This window comes from Anguilla rostrata, chromosome 1 (genome assembly GCF_018555375.3).
Source record: "Anguilla rostrata isolate EN2019 chromosome 1, ASM1855537v3, whole genome shotgun sequence".
In the NCBI taxonomy this organism is placed as follows: domain Eukaryota; kingdom Metazoa; phylum Chordata; class Actinopteri; order Anguilliformes; family Anguillidae; genus Anguilla; species Anguilla rostrata.
In genome coordinates this window covers 31,525,720-31,541,780 of record NC_057933.1, presented here as the reverse complement: position 1 = coordinate 31,541,780, position 16,061 = coordinate 31,525,720, and the positions used below count along the sequence as shown (strand labels likewise).

At 38.5% G+C, this 16,061-nt stretch overlaps 1 protein-coding gene across 2 annotated transcripts in view; it reads right to left on the bottom strand.

Moving 5' to 3' along the window:
• The window catches only part of grm1b (glutamate receptor, metabotropic 1b), a 68,889-nt gene that overhangs the window by 50,749 nt on the left and 2,079 nt on the right, over positions 1-16,061 (bottom strand). For both annotated transcript variants that reach the window (XM_064334718.1, XM_064334726.1), the window contains exon 3: positions 4,851-5,100. In XM_064334718.1, the coding sequence (XP_064190788.1) occupies positions 4,851-5,100 (250 nt within the window). The remainder of the gene's footprint in view (positions 1-4,850; positions 5,101-16,061) is intronic.

The following is a 16,061-nucleotide window of genomic DNA, read 5'->3' as shown; positions in this document are numbered from 1 at the left end:
GATGTGCCCCCTCACACATTGTGGGAAGTTACAAAGTGCTTTATCCGTGGTAACAGTATCTCTTTTGCATCTAGCTTGTCTAAAAATCGCAGAGAGAAGATGGCTACTTTGGAGAAATCAATTTATGAGTTAGAGACCCTTCAAAAACAAAGTTTTGATGAGGACAGATCACAATCCTTAAATTCTCTTAAAGCAGAGTTTCAGGATATCACAAGTGTGAAAGCAGAATTCTCACTCTTAAAAACCGGACAACTTTATTATGAAAATTCTGAGCGACCAAGTAGATTATTAGCTTTAAGATTATTAACTCAAACAGTCGGAGCGTCTATCCACAATCGATGTCATCATTTAATAGCAATGATATTTTCAAAAGCTTTTACACTAAACTCTACAAATCTGAAAAATCAGCCAGTTACACAGAGGACATTGACACATTTTTGGACCCACTGAATCTTCCCGCTCTATCGAAGTCCCAAGCTGACCTTTTAGATGCCCCTATTACTCTAGAGCAGTGGTTCTTAACCTTGTTGGAGGCACCGAACCCCACCAGTTTCATATGCTCATTCACCGAACCCTTCTTTAGTAAAAAATAGTGTAATAATGCAGACTAGACTGAGGGGTGGACCTCTGCGGCGGAGGCTCCACCGAACCCCTGAGACCGACTCACCGAACCCCTAGGGTTCGACCGAACCCAGGTTAAGAACCACTGCTCTAGAGGAACTGAAATTTGCCGCTTGTTCAATGCAAAAGCATAAAGCCCCTGGTCTTGATGGCATACCCCCGGAGTTATTGGTGGCACTACGGGACTTGGTTGGGCCGGTATTACTTAAATCTATTGAATACTCTCTTGAAATTGGAACGTTTCATAGAGATCAGAAGACTGCCCTTATCTCACTGTTATTGAAAAGTGGCAAGGACCCATTAGAATGCTCCAGCTATAGACCATTAGCACTTTTGAATTCAGATCTGAATATATATGCTAAGGCTATAGCAAGGAGATTAGAGACCGTTATCACCAGTCTGGTACACCAGGACCAGACCGGCTTTATCAAGGGCAGATTACCAGCTGACAATCTTCGAAGACTGTTCCATATCATAGAGTCAACTTCTACCTCAAACACATCCTGTGGATTGATATCATTGGATGCTGAAAAAGCGTTTGATCGCTTGGAGTGGGCAGTACTGAAGCGTTTTGCTTTCAACGAACGGTTTATACATATGATTCAAACCCTGTACAACAACCCTACTGCCGGTGTACAAACGGGACCTATGTATCTCAACAATTTTCTCTTGAAAGAGGCACCAGGCAAGGTTGTCCATTGTCCCCAATGCTGTTTGTGTTATCTTTAGAACCTCTCGCTCAAGCTGTAAGGCAGAGCCCTTCCATAAAACCCATATACATTAATAACACACACCACCAAACTCCAAACTCCTTGCAGATGACATTATACTGTACATATCAGATATTCCAAACTCTGCTCCTCATGCTTTAACATTATTCAACCAATTTGGCTCCTTCTCTGGCTATAAAATTAACTGGTCGAAGTCTATCCTAATGCCATTAAACTCAATAGCCAGCTTATCATCCCTCTCATCTTCCATTCCTAATCAAATTCAACCCTCCGGATTCACTTATCTAGGCATTAGGATATTCCCCAACATTAACAGAATTTGCAAGGATAACTACACAGTTATGTTAGATAAAATCAAGTCTGATCTCACAAGATGGTCCCCTTTGCACCTCTCATTACATGGTAGGATCTCAGTTATTAAATGAACATTCTTCCTCGGATAAATTTTTTGTCCCCCTCCAAAGTTCTTCAAAGACATAGATGCAATCTGTAAAAAATTTATCTGGAATAACAAACGTTCTAGAATACGTCGGGAAACCCTTCAACGCCCTAAACTGGCAGGTGGCCTATCTCTCTCATTCTCTCTTCCTGCTACCTCCTATTTCTTTTATCATAGGATCCGCTCAGCACTACGTGCAAACGGGGTCCCTCTGACCTCCCCTTTGTGCGAACACACTTTGGTAAGTTCCTTACCTTTTCTAATACCACACACGGTTTAGTATCTTTTTTGTACAATAAATGTATTAAGGCCAAACTGAAACCTTTAGGTGTGGTGACGATGTGGCATAGGGAATTTCAACGACTAAATGTGAACCTTAACTGGGAGAATATCTGGGAGAATGTATTTATTTCCTCTAAGAACCTGGCACATCAGGTGATTAATTACAAACTGGCCCACAGATTTTATATCACTCCTTATCGAGCCCACCAAATTAAACTGATAATTCCTGCAAGATAAGTAACATTGGGATTCCGGGCTATTTTCTACATATGTTCTGGGAATGCCCTGTTATATTAGACTTTTGGAAACAGGTTTCCCAAACTCTATCAGACCTGTTAGCTGTCAAGCTTCCCTTATCCCCGGCCTTACTACTTCCTGGAGACAACTCAAATATTGTTTTGAACCTACAAAAGAGGCGTCTTTTTATGGCAGGATTGACTGCAGCTAAGAAGTCCATACTTAACGGTTGGTTCGAACCTCAATGTGATAGAGGGTCTGTGTGGCTGAGGTTTTATTTGTCCATCCTAATTCTTGAGCGCTCAGCTGCGAAGCTTCATGGGGCTTCAACTACGACCTTGAATAACTGGACCAAGGGGACTGATTTTATTAAGGCTTTAATTTAGGTTGGGGCCTTTATTTATATGGGTGTGTGTGTGTTATATGTATGCCTGTGTTTATAAGCGTGTACGTATGCATATATATACACAAAGTGTATACTTTATTTTACCCTTTTTTTAAAATTTATTTATCATTTTTACTCTTGAATCTGTGGCATAATGGTGTGATCATTATGTATAAATAAATAGTGTCTATGGGGAGCTACTACCTTAATGGAGTACTTACATACAGTATATATGAGCCATCCCTCTTTTAATAGCATCATATTGATGGATTTGCATTGTAAAATTTGTGAACTACATTGTATGAATCCCCCCCTTGTGTTTTTTTTCTTTTTCTTTCTTTATGTATATGTATATATGTATATTTGTACGTGTGTGTAGTGTCATGCCGTTGTGTCTTTTTTTGTTAAATGCCCAATAAAAATATAATCACAAAAAAAAAAAGTAGTAGCAGCTCAAGAAACTGACAGGAGAACATACCTGTCCTGTACAAACATGTTCTCCAATACTGCTACAGAAGGAATGAAGACATTTGTATGGACAAACCATAGTGAAATTTGATGTAAATATGCTCAGTCAATATGAATTTTTGATGACATGCACACTTAGAGAGTCCAGTGAATCAATAAAGCAGAATATTCATCTGCTATTCATGATAGATTTTACCATATGTCCTGCACTAACAGGTGTAAGAGTAGTTTTCTGATTTCCCTGACACAGGACAAATTTTCACTGAAAATCTTCACTGAGAATTTTCAGTCAACTGATATGGTGTTTTGAAACATATTTCAAACAAACTAAGATGGTGAATGCTTAGTTGACATTGCTGCAGTGGTATCAAAAGACTTTATTTAAATTATTTATGGCAGGCGACAGCAGGTCTAATATTCAAATCAAGTCATTGTCCAACCATCTTCACTGTCAAAAAAACTCCAAACTGTCAACTAAGTGTTCATAATCTAATTATGTACATATTTAAGGAAACAATTTTAATCTATGCACTAATTTCTTTCTCAATTTAGGGGTGAAAGAACAGTAAAATCAATTTCTTTCTAAAGTGGAATATAAATTTGCATATGAGCATTTTGGTATTGACAATACTAAAGAGCCAGATCAGCCATTGGCATCAGCATTTGAGAGGCGGTTATCACTGAATCTTCTGATTTTATTAAGCCAATAATTTCAATGTGTGCACATTGCATTCTACTTTTGAGGCAATTTTTGACTGTTGATTGCTTAATCTTAGTGAAATCTAAACAGAAGGATAGAATCTGTACTTGAGGGATGACACATTAATTGTGTCTATGGAAAATACACTACAGAACAAAGATTGAGTGTTTTCAAATGCTTTCCCCCGAGGACAGAGCAAAATCTGTTTGATGCAACAAACTAGTGAACACAAACATGTCTGAAAATATCCAAAAGAAAACTGTGCCATAGATGCTGCACCCGCTATTAGCCTGACCACTTAAACAAAATACATAATTACATCAAGGTTCTCTGATGAATACAAAATGGATGTTGTACCAGAAGTAGAACTTCAAAGAACCAGAACACATCTGATTCCCTGACACATCAAAGAAAAGGAAAAAGGAAAATGTGCTGTGGTCCTACCAAACACTTCTATTCATCTGTAATAACTAACACAAAGAAAAGATCACACATACAGTTTAGTCTAATAGCAATATACAGGACATGACAGCTTTATCTATAATTCTATTCTTGTATTGTGGACTTTACATATTGGTAAATCTGTAGTGGGGTTAGGTTCACTGGAAGAAGGATTAGGATCCATGGGAATTCATTTTGTCAGACAGTTGTTAACTGGAAGTTAATCTATGCATGCATATGAATTGTGCATATCTTACTGATTGAAAGCTTACTGATTATATGCATGTCATTGTGCATGTTTCATTTAATTTCAGATAACAGATGATCAGTTGCCCATAAATGTTTATTTGTCTACCAATGCCAAATAATTTAAATCTCCACTCGGGTTTATGCAAAAATGTGTCTTGGCCAATGTGTGTGCATGTGTGTGTGTGTGTGTGAGTTTGCGTGTGTGTGTGTGCGCTTACGCGTGTCATTGTTTCAAGGATTCCATACCAAAACGACAACGAGAGCGAGCGTGAGATCAAGCACGAGGGCATCCCTCACCTTCCGATGAGCAGGAACTCGCCGGCCACGCCGAGCCGGCGCATGGCCATGAGCAGGCCACGCACGGTCATGCCCTCGCAGAAGCACACCACTACCCTGGCCTTGGGAAGCCGCTCCCGCAGCTTCCGCAGGAGCCGGTCGAAGTGCTTCTCCCCGGCGTTGCTGTAGATCTTGTCCGAGTGAGCGATGCACAGGCCCTCCTGAGCAGCCAGCTCCTTGAATGCCTCCATCCCGCTCTCCCCATAGTTTCCTGGGCAAAGGCGCAAAAATATTGCGTGCGCAATTAAAATCAACAGTAGGACTTCTTACAGTGTGATTAAGTTGAGGCTGTTATAGTATTTTGCCGGTCGGTTCCTCATCGTACTGGTTCAGTTCTCTGTGACAATTTCATTTATTTATCTATTTTTTTTAAACAAAACATTTTTATTCATTCATTTTATTTAGTGTATTGTATATTTTTGCTTCTTTCTGGATCTTTTGGAAATGTCGGCTTCACTAAAATAACTCAAAAATGTAAATGACATATTGAAATAAATAAGCTATTCCTATCAGGTGTCATGGCTCAGTAACTGTGGTTACTAGTGGTTACTCCAGACATGCAGAAACATAAAATGTACAAAACTTTTTAACTCAAGAAGTTAATATTTTCACATAATTGGCTTTTGCTGTTGGAGCGTAGTGAAGACACAAATGTTACAGTTGCAATATGTTTACAGTTACAATATTTATACTTCTACTTAAAAAATTATCCTAGACATGACTTTCCTCAAAATAGCCTCTTTTGGGTTCAATAATAATTAAACAAATTATTGGAAGGCTATCCAATCATTTTTCAAGGTGGGAGGTGGAGGGGTGGGGGGAAGATGGATGGAGGGGTGATTAAACTGAGTGAAATCTTAGTCAGAACCACGGACAGCAACGGCACCTCACACAAATTCTTCCTCACGTGATACAGTAACTGCCACCAATCTGTTCCGCATCAGTCTGGATGGGGGGAAGGCAGCCGTGTCTCTGGAGGAGAAAGTGGTTTTGATGTAGAACAGTGGCTGACACCTGCTTTTGCGTTCCTTTAAACCACTAGACTCCACTGAGACAGCAGGACAGGATCCAAGCCTATCTTTCTCATTAAAGACAGCTACCCGAACAGAAACCTATGTTATTGCCATGAACGCATAATGTTCTTAGCCTTTTTGTATTATTATTATTATTATTATTATTATTATTATTATTATTATTATAATCAATTATCAAAATGAGGAAAAATGCTGACGTATGAATGAGATTTGAAATATGGTATTACTATTATTATTACTATTATTATTATTATTCATAATAATAATTTGATAATTAATAATCATTATAATAATGCAATATTTCAAACCTCATTCATACCATCAGTATTCTTTCTTAATTTGACTTCATTTAACTTGATTTTCATTTGTTTAACTCTGCTCTTGCCATCTAGTCTTTGTTATAAATTTTTTTGGGGAAAAAATGCACTAACTGGAGCATTGCTGTTCATGCTGAACCTGACAGATGTGAGTAACAATGTTGACAGCTTGAGTCCTGTCAATCCCTGTTTTATTTCCCACAGCTGATCATTCCCTAACCTAAATTAAGTGTGAAGTGTTACATGGCTATTACAGCCTGATCAGTAACTCTTATGGATCAATATATGTTACTATGATAAACTGATGCTATCCATGAAACAAAGTAACATTATTTTAGCACCAATACATTATTAAATATCACTGCTATTTTAATGCTCTTTGGTACTTCTTCCAGGGGCCTGACAACTTAGCCTTTACTCTGTCCCCCCAGTACATTACGAATCTAGTACTCGCCGCCTACCCTGGAGAGTGAAGACATTGGATTGTGGACTCCTCCAGTCAGAAATATGTCCGATCTGTCTGCGCAAGCTCAACTCTAGTCCTAGGGGGAAGCGATCCAGCCCGTTTTCCAGGAAAACCACAAAATGACTCCGAAAAAATGGAGCTTAAAATGTGACCATTTACAGGCTCAAAGAGGCTAAACTCTTTTCTTACTGGAGCAAAAAGTCTGTAGACAAAATGCCCCCCTTGGACCTGGGATACAGATGACCTCATCTAAACCCCCTTTTAGAACTCACTACCCAGAAACAAGCAACCCCAGGCTGGATCTGCACCCATTCCAGCTGTCTTCTGGCCAGAATTGGCACAGATCCGGCCCAGAGTCTCTTGCTATCTGTACAGTCAGTACATAGTTTATAGCCATAATATAACATTCAACTGATTTAAGAATTTGCTCATGCACCCTAAATTATCTTCTCCTTCGGTCACATTACATATACTAGCTTTCTCTGACCCTAACACTAATATCCTAATATCTTGTGGATAATTGAGAAATGACACATACAAAAATATTTCATTTTCACTCAGTTGGGGCCATGTCAGCTGATATGGGCAAAATGTGGTGGAGCTCCCATCAATAAGAGATTGTTGAACTGTTTGCTGTAAAATCATTACCGACTGTATGCAAACTGGGCCAACATATTGACCTGTATACCATAAAATTAAACATATGTCATTATCCAGTTAGTGTGAATGCATTAAAAAGACAGACATGCTCTCTGGGAGTATTGGCTACCTGTGCGCGAAAAATGCTATAGATGCCATTCTGGTCACCACGGAATACAGGGCTTACTTGCACACGAAAGCAAGTAAATGGAATCTTTTATGGTATTTATGTCTAGGTTACACATTTCTAGTATGCTACATACAATTCCATACCATAGCATTTGGAATACAGGACACTGTAAAAAAATTGATTTTTTGCAACATAAAAATTACTTTGAAACATGTTAGCAATATAAATGCATACATGATATGCATACATTTTTGGGGACGGAGGGGATTTTACCTCACTGATGGGTGGACACTGGACATAAGGACAGAAAACTATTGCAAAGATAATTTTTTTTCTGGATTTGAGAACTCACTACCCAGGAGGATGAACGAAGGTCTTGTAATACTTGAATTATGGTATTTACACATTACGCAAATAAGGTATTATGTACAATATTGCATAGGTACTATGATATTGTAGTGTATAACGTTCTTCCACAATGATTCTGTTATCCCTTGAATATTCCTAATGCTACTGCTACTTTTACTACTACTACTACTACTATCATCAACACTACTATCACCCTCACCACTACCACTACCAGTGCGTTATCACCAACAGTACAATTTTACATCTCAAGTACTTAACATACTTATTGTAAATGTGAATATACAATTTTTAATTATAACATTTGATCCTACAAAGTTTCATTTGAAATGTGTTTCTACATGGATAATCATGGATATTGCTATCAATTAAATATTATGTTAACAGTAAATGTGTTCACCAACTGGAACCTATTCTCCATGAATGAAATGTTTATGGGCATACGAATTACCACTGAAACAATGGGAAGCTGAGGAATGACAATGATTGCAAACGAGCCAACTTCTCCAGCAATGTCCAGGCATGAGCTTTGGACGATGCTTTGTGAAACAAAACCACAATTTGTTTTAGAAGCACTCCAAAAACAGTGATTAGATGGTTGCATCTAACCAATATTCTAAACTCAATCCAAAACACATATATAGTTTAAGGGCATATACAGTCAAACCAGACTTACGTTCTATATTCAATCAAATCTTGAAACTCTTTAAAAGCGAAAATCAAAGAAACAGGTAAATGTGTGGCCTAAATTGTATTGCTTGGGCTGGAAGTGGAGCAAATGAACTTGACCATCTTCCCTTCTCTCTTTACATTAAATCACATGGTTCAGTTATCTCAGTTTGGGGCATGTCATACTATCGCTACGCTGAAGACACGCAATGGATTTTCTCATTTTTTCACTCTGGCACCCAAGTTCAGGCATGGACCTCAGGAAGCCTGGCTGACATTCCAACCTGGACAACACACCACCTGAAGCTCAGACAGGAGAAGACAGAACCCCTGTTCCTCCCAGCAAAGGGATTCCACAGATTGATGCTTCAATCATTGCTTATGGCTCCATTCTGCTAAGAAACTTTATATGACCCTGAATAACCTGTCAGTCACAACCCAGTTCCGCTGGTTCTCAGTTCAAAACGAGAACTGAGAATCTGGCCCTTACTCACACAAAAGGCTACATGTAACCAACAAGTTGAAGATTTTCCAGAGTTCGAGCAGGGATTTGAACACAGGTCTCGCACTCATCCAAAGCTTTCTTAAGCAAACGCGTTACATTACATTACATTACATTTATTTGGCAGACGCTTTTATCCAAAGTAACGTACAAAAAGTGCATTTCATGGTCATGGACAACTACAAAACACAGGTTCAATAAGATACAATACTTATTTTGTACAGCTATTTCTAGCCAATAACACAGTTTAGTTCACACAGTGAACACTATTCTGACCTAACCTCTGCAAAGCCAACTAGGCAGAAGAACAAGCTACAGTATTAGGACAAATACAAATTACCAAAAAGTGCTGGGATGGGGGAACATGTAACGAGTGTCATGAAAGGGGGGGGGGGGGCGTGGATTTAGAGTGAAATAATATACAGACTGGTGGTGGATAGTCCAGGTACAGTCTGAAGAGATGAGTCTTCAGACCACGGCGGAAGATGGGTAGTGAGGGAGAGATTACCAGTCAGCTAAAAGCGAAATGGCCCCTAGCCAAGCGCAATGTTATTTTTTAATCTGAGAGTTGCGTCATCAGAGAGTGTTGCAGTAGCCTGCTACGAGACATTTGCTTTACCACACCTTTTACTGTGCTCCACTAGCGAACTAGCCAAGCTACACCCGCTACATACACAGTCACTAATCACCACCCTAGTAATTTCTAATTTGGACTACTGCAACACCTTCCTGGTAAGTTTATAGGCCTGTGCCATTAGGCCACTATACAGTAACTGGCCCAGAACGTTGCCTGATCTTCACTTTGCATAAATTCTCTCATGCTACCCTACTTTTTAATCCCCTCCACTGGCTTCTGAAGGCTGTCTGTACTCAACTCAAATCATTCACGCTGGCCCCACAAGATTTTGAACCACAATATGACATTTGATAAAATTTGAAGGTCCTCAATTATTATCATTAAACACACAAAACATATTTTCAACAAACAGTTAGAATATTAATTCTACAACTGAAATTATATTTCCTGGTAAGCTCTATCAGCACCTGAAATAACTACTTTGAATTACCAAGGTTTGTTGCCTCCTGTTCATTATTATCTGAAAATTATCAATATAAAATGTATGTACATAATATTAGAAGCAAAAGCTGGAAAAAATACTTCTTGTTAATTGCATTATGCATACAATGCTGAATAAATCATGTAAAATTGCAATTTTTTTGGAGTATGTTGTTTTATTCTTTTTATTAAAACAGGAGAGTTTGTAAATTTGAAGCCAAACTCCTTGGACAGATTCCTTGGACAGACACTCTCCTGCTCTTTCAAAATGCTCTTTCCTCCAGCCCAGGCACAGATTTCAGGCCACGCCTTTTCTTGTTCTCTTGATATTCAGTCCTTATAAGCCAAAAGTTCAGCCTTATGGGCATAGAGATTAAATCCAAAGAAGGGTAAGCCTTGTTTGAAGTGCATATGCCCTTAAAGTGCATGTGATTGAATCTAGGGCATCGTCTTGTTGCTACTCTATTATTTAGTGTAATCCATGGACACATATGACTGTGGAGCTTTTGTGGGCTTGTATGCTATAAAGGAAGAGAATAATTGTGAGGATGCATTTCAGAATGATATGAAGTTTAGGTATGAGGTTACGTAAATAATTTGCGTCAAACCTAAAAAAAGGGAGAAGAGTAAGGAATGTATTAATTATTGGCAGTTGAGTTATGCTTTTGAAACAGGACCTCTCCCATCCATGGTTTATACATAATGAATATTATACATAAAGTAATGAATATAATTTATACATAATATTGAAACATTTTTGAAGAGATATCACACAGCCTTTCTGCCAAATGTCTATGTGTACATTCAAATCACGTGTATTTGTATTAAACTGTGACCATTTCAGTATCAAAATTGTCAATGTCTGATTTGTTTTTTTAACTGTAGTATGCATACGCCTACACATGTTTGATGTATATGCAGTATAAATCATATGAGGGATGAATGAATGAAGTAATGGGTCAATGGACATGAACTATAGATTTTTATGTCAGTTACATGGATGGAGCAGGGGTAAAAGGCAGATGATCTGACTGAATGATTGATGAACTACAAAGGCTATATTTTAACGATCTAAGCGCATGGTCTAAAGTGCATGGCGCAAGTACATTTAGGGCGTGTCCAAATCCACTTTTTCTAGTTCTAGATAATCTGAGCACAAAGTAAGGCGCATGGTTCAAAGGGGTTGTACTTAGTCTGTTAATTAATCATAGGTGTGTTTTGGGCGTAACATGAAATAAACCAATCAGCGTGTCATCTCCCATTCCCTTTAAAAGCCAGGTGCCACCTTGGCGGATTGCTATTATAATGGCGGATGTGCCAAGTAGTAGATTAGCTAATTCTGATAAATTCTATGACTAACCATTATGACATGTATTTTTTTTATTTTTTATATATCATGTTGTGCACCCGCCTATGTAGGTGCATATTACTATCTTAATAATGCGCCCTTAAAATAACAGTAAAATACTGCGCCATTGACTTAAGACCAGGTTTTTGTGGGTCAATCACGCAATCGCTTTCCGCTGCCTCAAGATAGCAATGCGCCAACAATGCGCCTGACCACACCTCATTTTAAGACCATGGGCGCTCAGATGGGCGCAAGTACATTTGCTATTTAAACAACATGGGCGCTGGACGGGAAAATGACAACTGTGTCAGTTTGAAACTAGCAAAGACACTTGCGTTACGCTTGGCTCCGCTTTGCGCCGGGTCTAAGATAGAGCCCCAAGACTTTCAGGCTTTTTATAAACCTGAACACTGCATTCAGTAATACTCATGCCACTTGGTTGATCTCCTCGATTATGCAGTTGATGTCAGCCTGGATAAGAGCTTATCCATATAATACAACAAACACCAGTCAGTACATAATACCAGTCTTGATTGAATTGTGCTTCCATAAGACCAGATGTCAGCCTGTATGGAATCTCACTAACGATAGAAGCCTTGAGAGAAGCTTGCCTCCATAATACCACATATATTAGCCTAGATCTCACCTCCTTAGCATCTCAGATATCACTTTACATTACATTACATTACATTACAGGCATTTGGCAGACGCTCTTATCCAGAGCGACGTACAACAAAGTGTATAACCATAACCAGGAACAAGTATGACGAAACCCCTAGAGAGAAGTACCGGTCCAAGTACAGGGAACAACCGCATAGTTCAACTTGGACCCTGATGGTTAAACTGATTAACACTAACAACGAGAACGGCAACAACGCAATCTATGGAAAAATAAAAATAAAATAAATAAAAATACAAGTAATCGTTAAGAGAGTTGATGCGCCTAAGTCACCTATGAAACAGCTGCCTAGTTACAACCCTAAGTTTAGTCATTTACAGGGGGGAAGGGAGGGATGGGGAGAGGTGCAGCCTGAAGAGGTGGGTCTTCAGTCGTCGTTTGAAATGGGTCACAGTCTCAGCTGTTCTGACCTCCACAGGGAGGTCATTCCACCATCGTGGGGCCAGAACAGACAGGAGACGTGTTCTGGAAGTGCAAGTGCGAAGAGGGCACTTGCAAGTGCGAAGAAGTGCAGAATGCTACAAATGCTACTCAGATATCACTTACCTCCAGAATGCTACAAATATCTGTGTATATAGAAGGTCATATTTATAATGATACAGATATCAGCTTGACATTTGTGCTCTTTTATAACACAATATCAATCTGAAAGTGTGTCTACATAATAGTCAGTATATCATCCTGGAATGTCACCTTCACAATACCATATAGATAGTTAAATAAGCTAACTGCTACACATATCTAGAGACTTGTCTTTAAATTACGATAAATGTACATCAGAACAGCCTGAAATAACACAACAGATATCAGCCCTTCCATTCTGCCACTGATATCAGCCTTGATGGAAGGTCACCTCAATAATACCACAATACAGTATAAGCCTGTATGGACATTTCCACATTACCACAGATGTGTTTTTAGTTGTTTTTGTCAGCTTTTAATAATGCTCACCTTCATAGTGTATAGATATCTGTCTGGTACTCTGTCTGTAAAGTACATTAGATGTAAACCAGGATAGTTGCCTCCATAATGCAAAACATCTCCAAATAACCCTCACAACACAATGTTGTTTCATACAGTACCTCCATTGCTACACAAGCTAAACTCCCACTGCAGAAAACCCAGCAGTCTTGCTGCACTCATATTATTTTACACACTGTAATGATGACTATGTCAGAGAACACAACATTCACATCCCAACACCACTCATATTGCTTGCTTCAGCACTACAGTAAACTGCAAAACTATTAACCTCCCTGGGAAAGTGTTTAGGTTTTTGGCTTTGGTTTGTATCAATATCAATTTTATGAATGCTCAGGAGTCTCAGTTGTTACAGGGATAGACAACATAGCATGAATAATGAGACAAATGCATGTATAGCATGTATTATGTGCAGTCATAGTTTTTTATTTAAAATTAAACATGTAGAATGGTGCAGTGGGTAGCCCACAGACCAAAGACATGCAGGTAGGCTAATTGGGGACTCTAAATTGCACCTAGGTATGAGTGCATGAGTGAATGGTGTGTGTGCCCTGCGATAGATAAGGCCTGTCCAGGGTGTAATTCTGCCCAATGCATGCTGGGATAGGCTCCAGCACCCCCTTTAACCCTGCTAAGAACAAGCGGGTATAGATAATGGATGGATGGATGAACATTGCCAGGTCATGTACTAGAACCAGAGATCGTTGTAGTATTCAAGCCCTTACTCTATCAATAGCGAGCAATATGACAAGCCTAAATGGGTTGAATGGCAACCTGTCATCAATATTCATATGTTCTTATTTATTATACAAAGCCCATTGACTTGGTGTGAACACTTGGCTTACCCACTACCACTGCCCATTTTTCTTACATTTACTTTAATTAGCCTGTTCTGACAATTGAAAGCAACTAACAAAAACACATTTTTCGAAGTGGATTTATATGTTAAATTAGAATTACGAAGGGAATTTCCGGTTTCTTACTCTTCTTCAAATAGCCCGAGCCAGATCTTGGTGGTGTGGTGGGTTTCCCGAAAGCCTCTTAACGCTAAGAACCTCTAAAAATGCCTCTTAAGATCGCTCTTAAAACAACGTGGGTTTCTTAAACAAATTCGTAATGAAAGGGTCTCTACACCCTTGAGTTACGAGCTGTCTAGCTCAACGAACCTGTTTCAGATCCCGCTCCAGCCATCCGCTCTGGTAGCTCATACAATACGCATGCGCTTTCGATGAATGGTTACAATCAGCCTACAACAGCCTAAAAAGTGTAGTAGCATCCATAGTCATGTATATCGACAGAATATATATATATATATATATAATTAAATACATACTCGTAAAATAAAACAAAACTATTTGAATATGATTTGGAATGACAGTATAGGCCTGTTAAATTAAATTCGACATGGTACTGTCACATTGATAACTTTATTATTTTTAATTATCCAAATTAAATTCGTACAATTAAATTCCATTAACAAGAAGAACATCATTTGTGACTTTTTACATGTCATTAATAAAATAAATTGCTGCCCCAGAATACACTAGACCACTTCACAGATTAAGCCAGAGGCGGATAATTTTCGGGAAATTTTACTTAATTATTTAACCTGCAACTTATTCCTGAAATCTTTCATTTTAATATTTATGCGGGCTATTTAGTTTGAAAAGATGCTAGGATTCAAAATGGTTATGGTTGGATGACTCGAAATATTTTCACATTTTGAGCACTGTTCAGCGTTGATTGGGTAAAAACGAGTGGAGTACAAACTCATGACACCGATTTGTCAACTAGGCCTACTCATGTTTTAACGAGAACACGCTTTGCAAAAACGCTGTTAAATTCCTCTTAAGAGTTTGTAGAATAGCTTGCGTTTGTGAAACCCACTCCTGAACTGTTGGTCACACACAAACTAAAAGGGTAGGACTAATGAATCCATCAAACAATAAAAAGAGACTTGCAGTTTTACGTGAAATGTTTTTCGTGAGTTCAGGAGACCCATTTGAAGAGCACGTGGTATTTTATATGACCTATTATATAGTTATTTTAGAAGGATTTTTCGGAGGATTTCACCTGCATCTGGCAGGTGACTAACAGATTGCCCGCCATCAGCCGTGCATTAAATTGTATGCGGTATCTTTGTAGGAGGCTTATCCTTTAAACGCTCAACCTCGGCACATTAGTCACTATTAAATATACTTTCGCTGTCGTCTTGCGCATAGTCGGGTCATCTATACAGTATAGATTTATAAATGTAAGCTATAGCCTATTTATTCCCTCTAGGCATTTGAGTTTTAAAACAATTAAACTGGGATGACGTTTTGTATTTACTGGACACAAATTCTCAGTTAAAAACGAATCGTAATGTATTTGAAGATGAAACAATTGTATATTACAAAAAGGCAGCTGTGATCCCAAGACATATAGGTTATATTTTCTTCACCAAAATTTGTGGTAGTTTTTATTGATTGTTATATTGAGCATTTACAGATATAAAATGGATACTCAAATATCATTGATACATCGTAGGCTACTCACGTTTAGCATATGTCCCGAACACGTCCAACTAAATCTTATAGGTAATTGTTCCATTGCAGGACTGCTTATCAATGAGCTCGCTCGCATGAAATGAGGACTTTCAAACTCAGGCTTGTTAAGACAAGATGTGTTGTCAATGACTTGGCGAGCAATGTAAAGCACTTATTCGTTGTAGCCTACATGTATGTACAATAATTTAATCAAAAATAACCAATCACCGCAATATGATTTTTACCTAGTATGCACGGTAAAAAGTTCAGTGTTAAATCAACTCTAACATAGGCTATATATATATAGTCCATATTTGACTCATATTCCCTCTGTTATGCAGAGTTGAATTAACACTGGACATGTACTGTGTGTGCAACTACATTTATTTCAATATAGGCTACCCATTTCGACTGTATAACTAATTTGCCCATATACATCTTGTGGTTTTAGCCGTA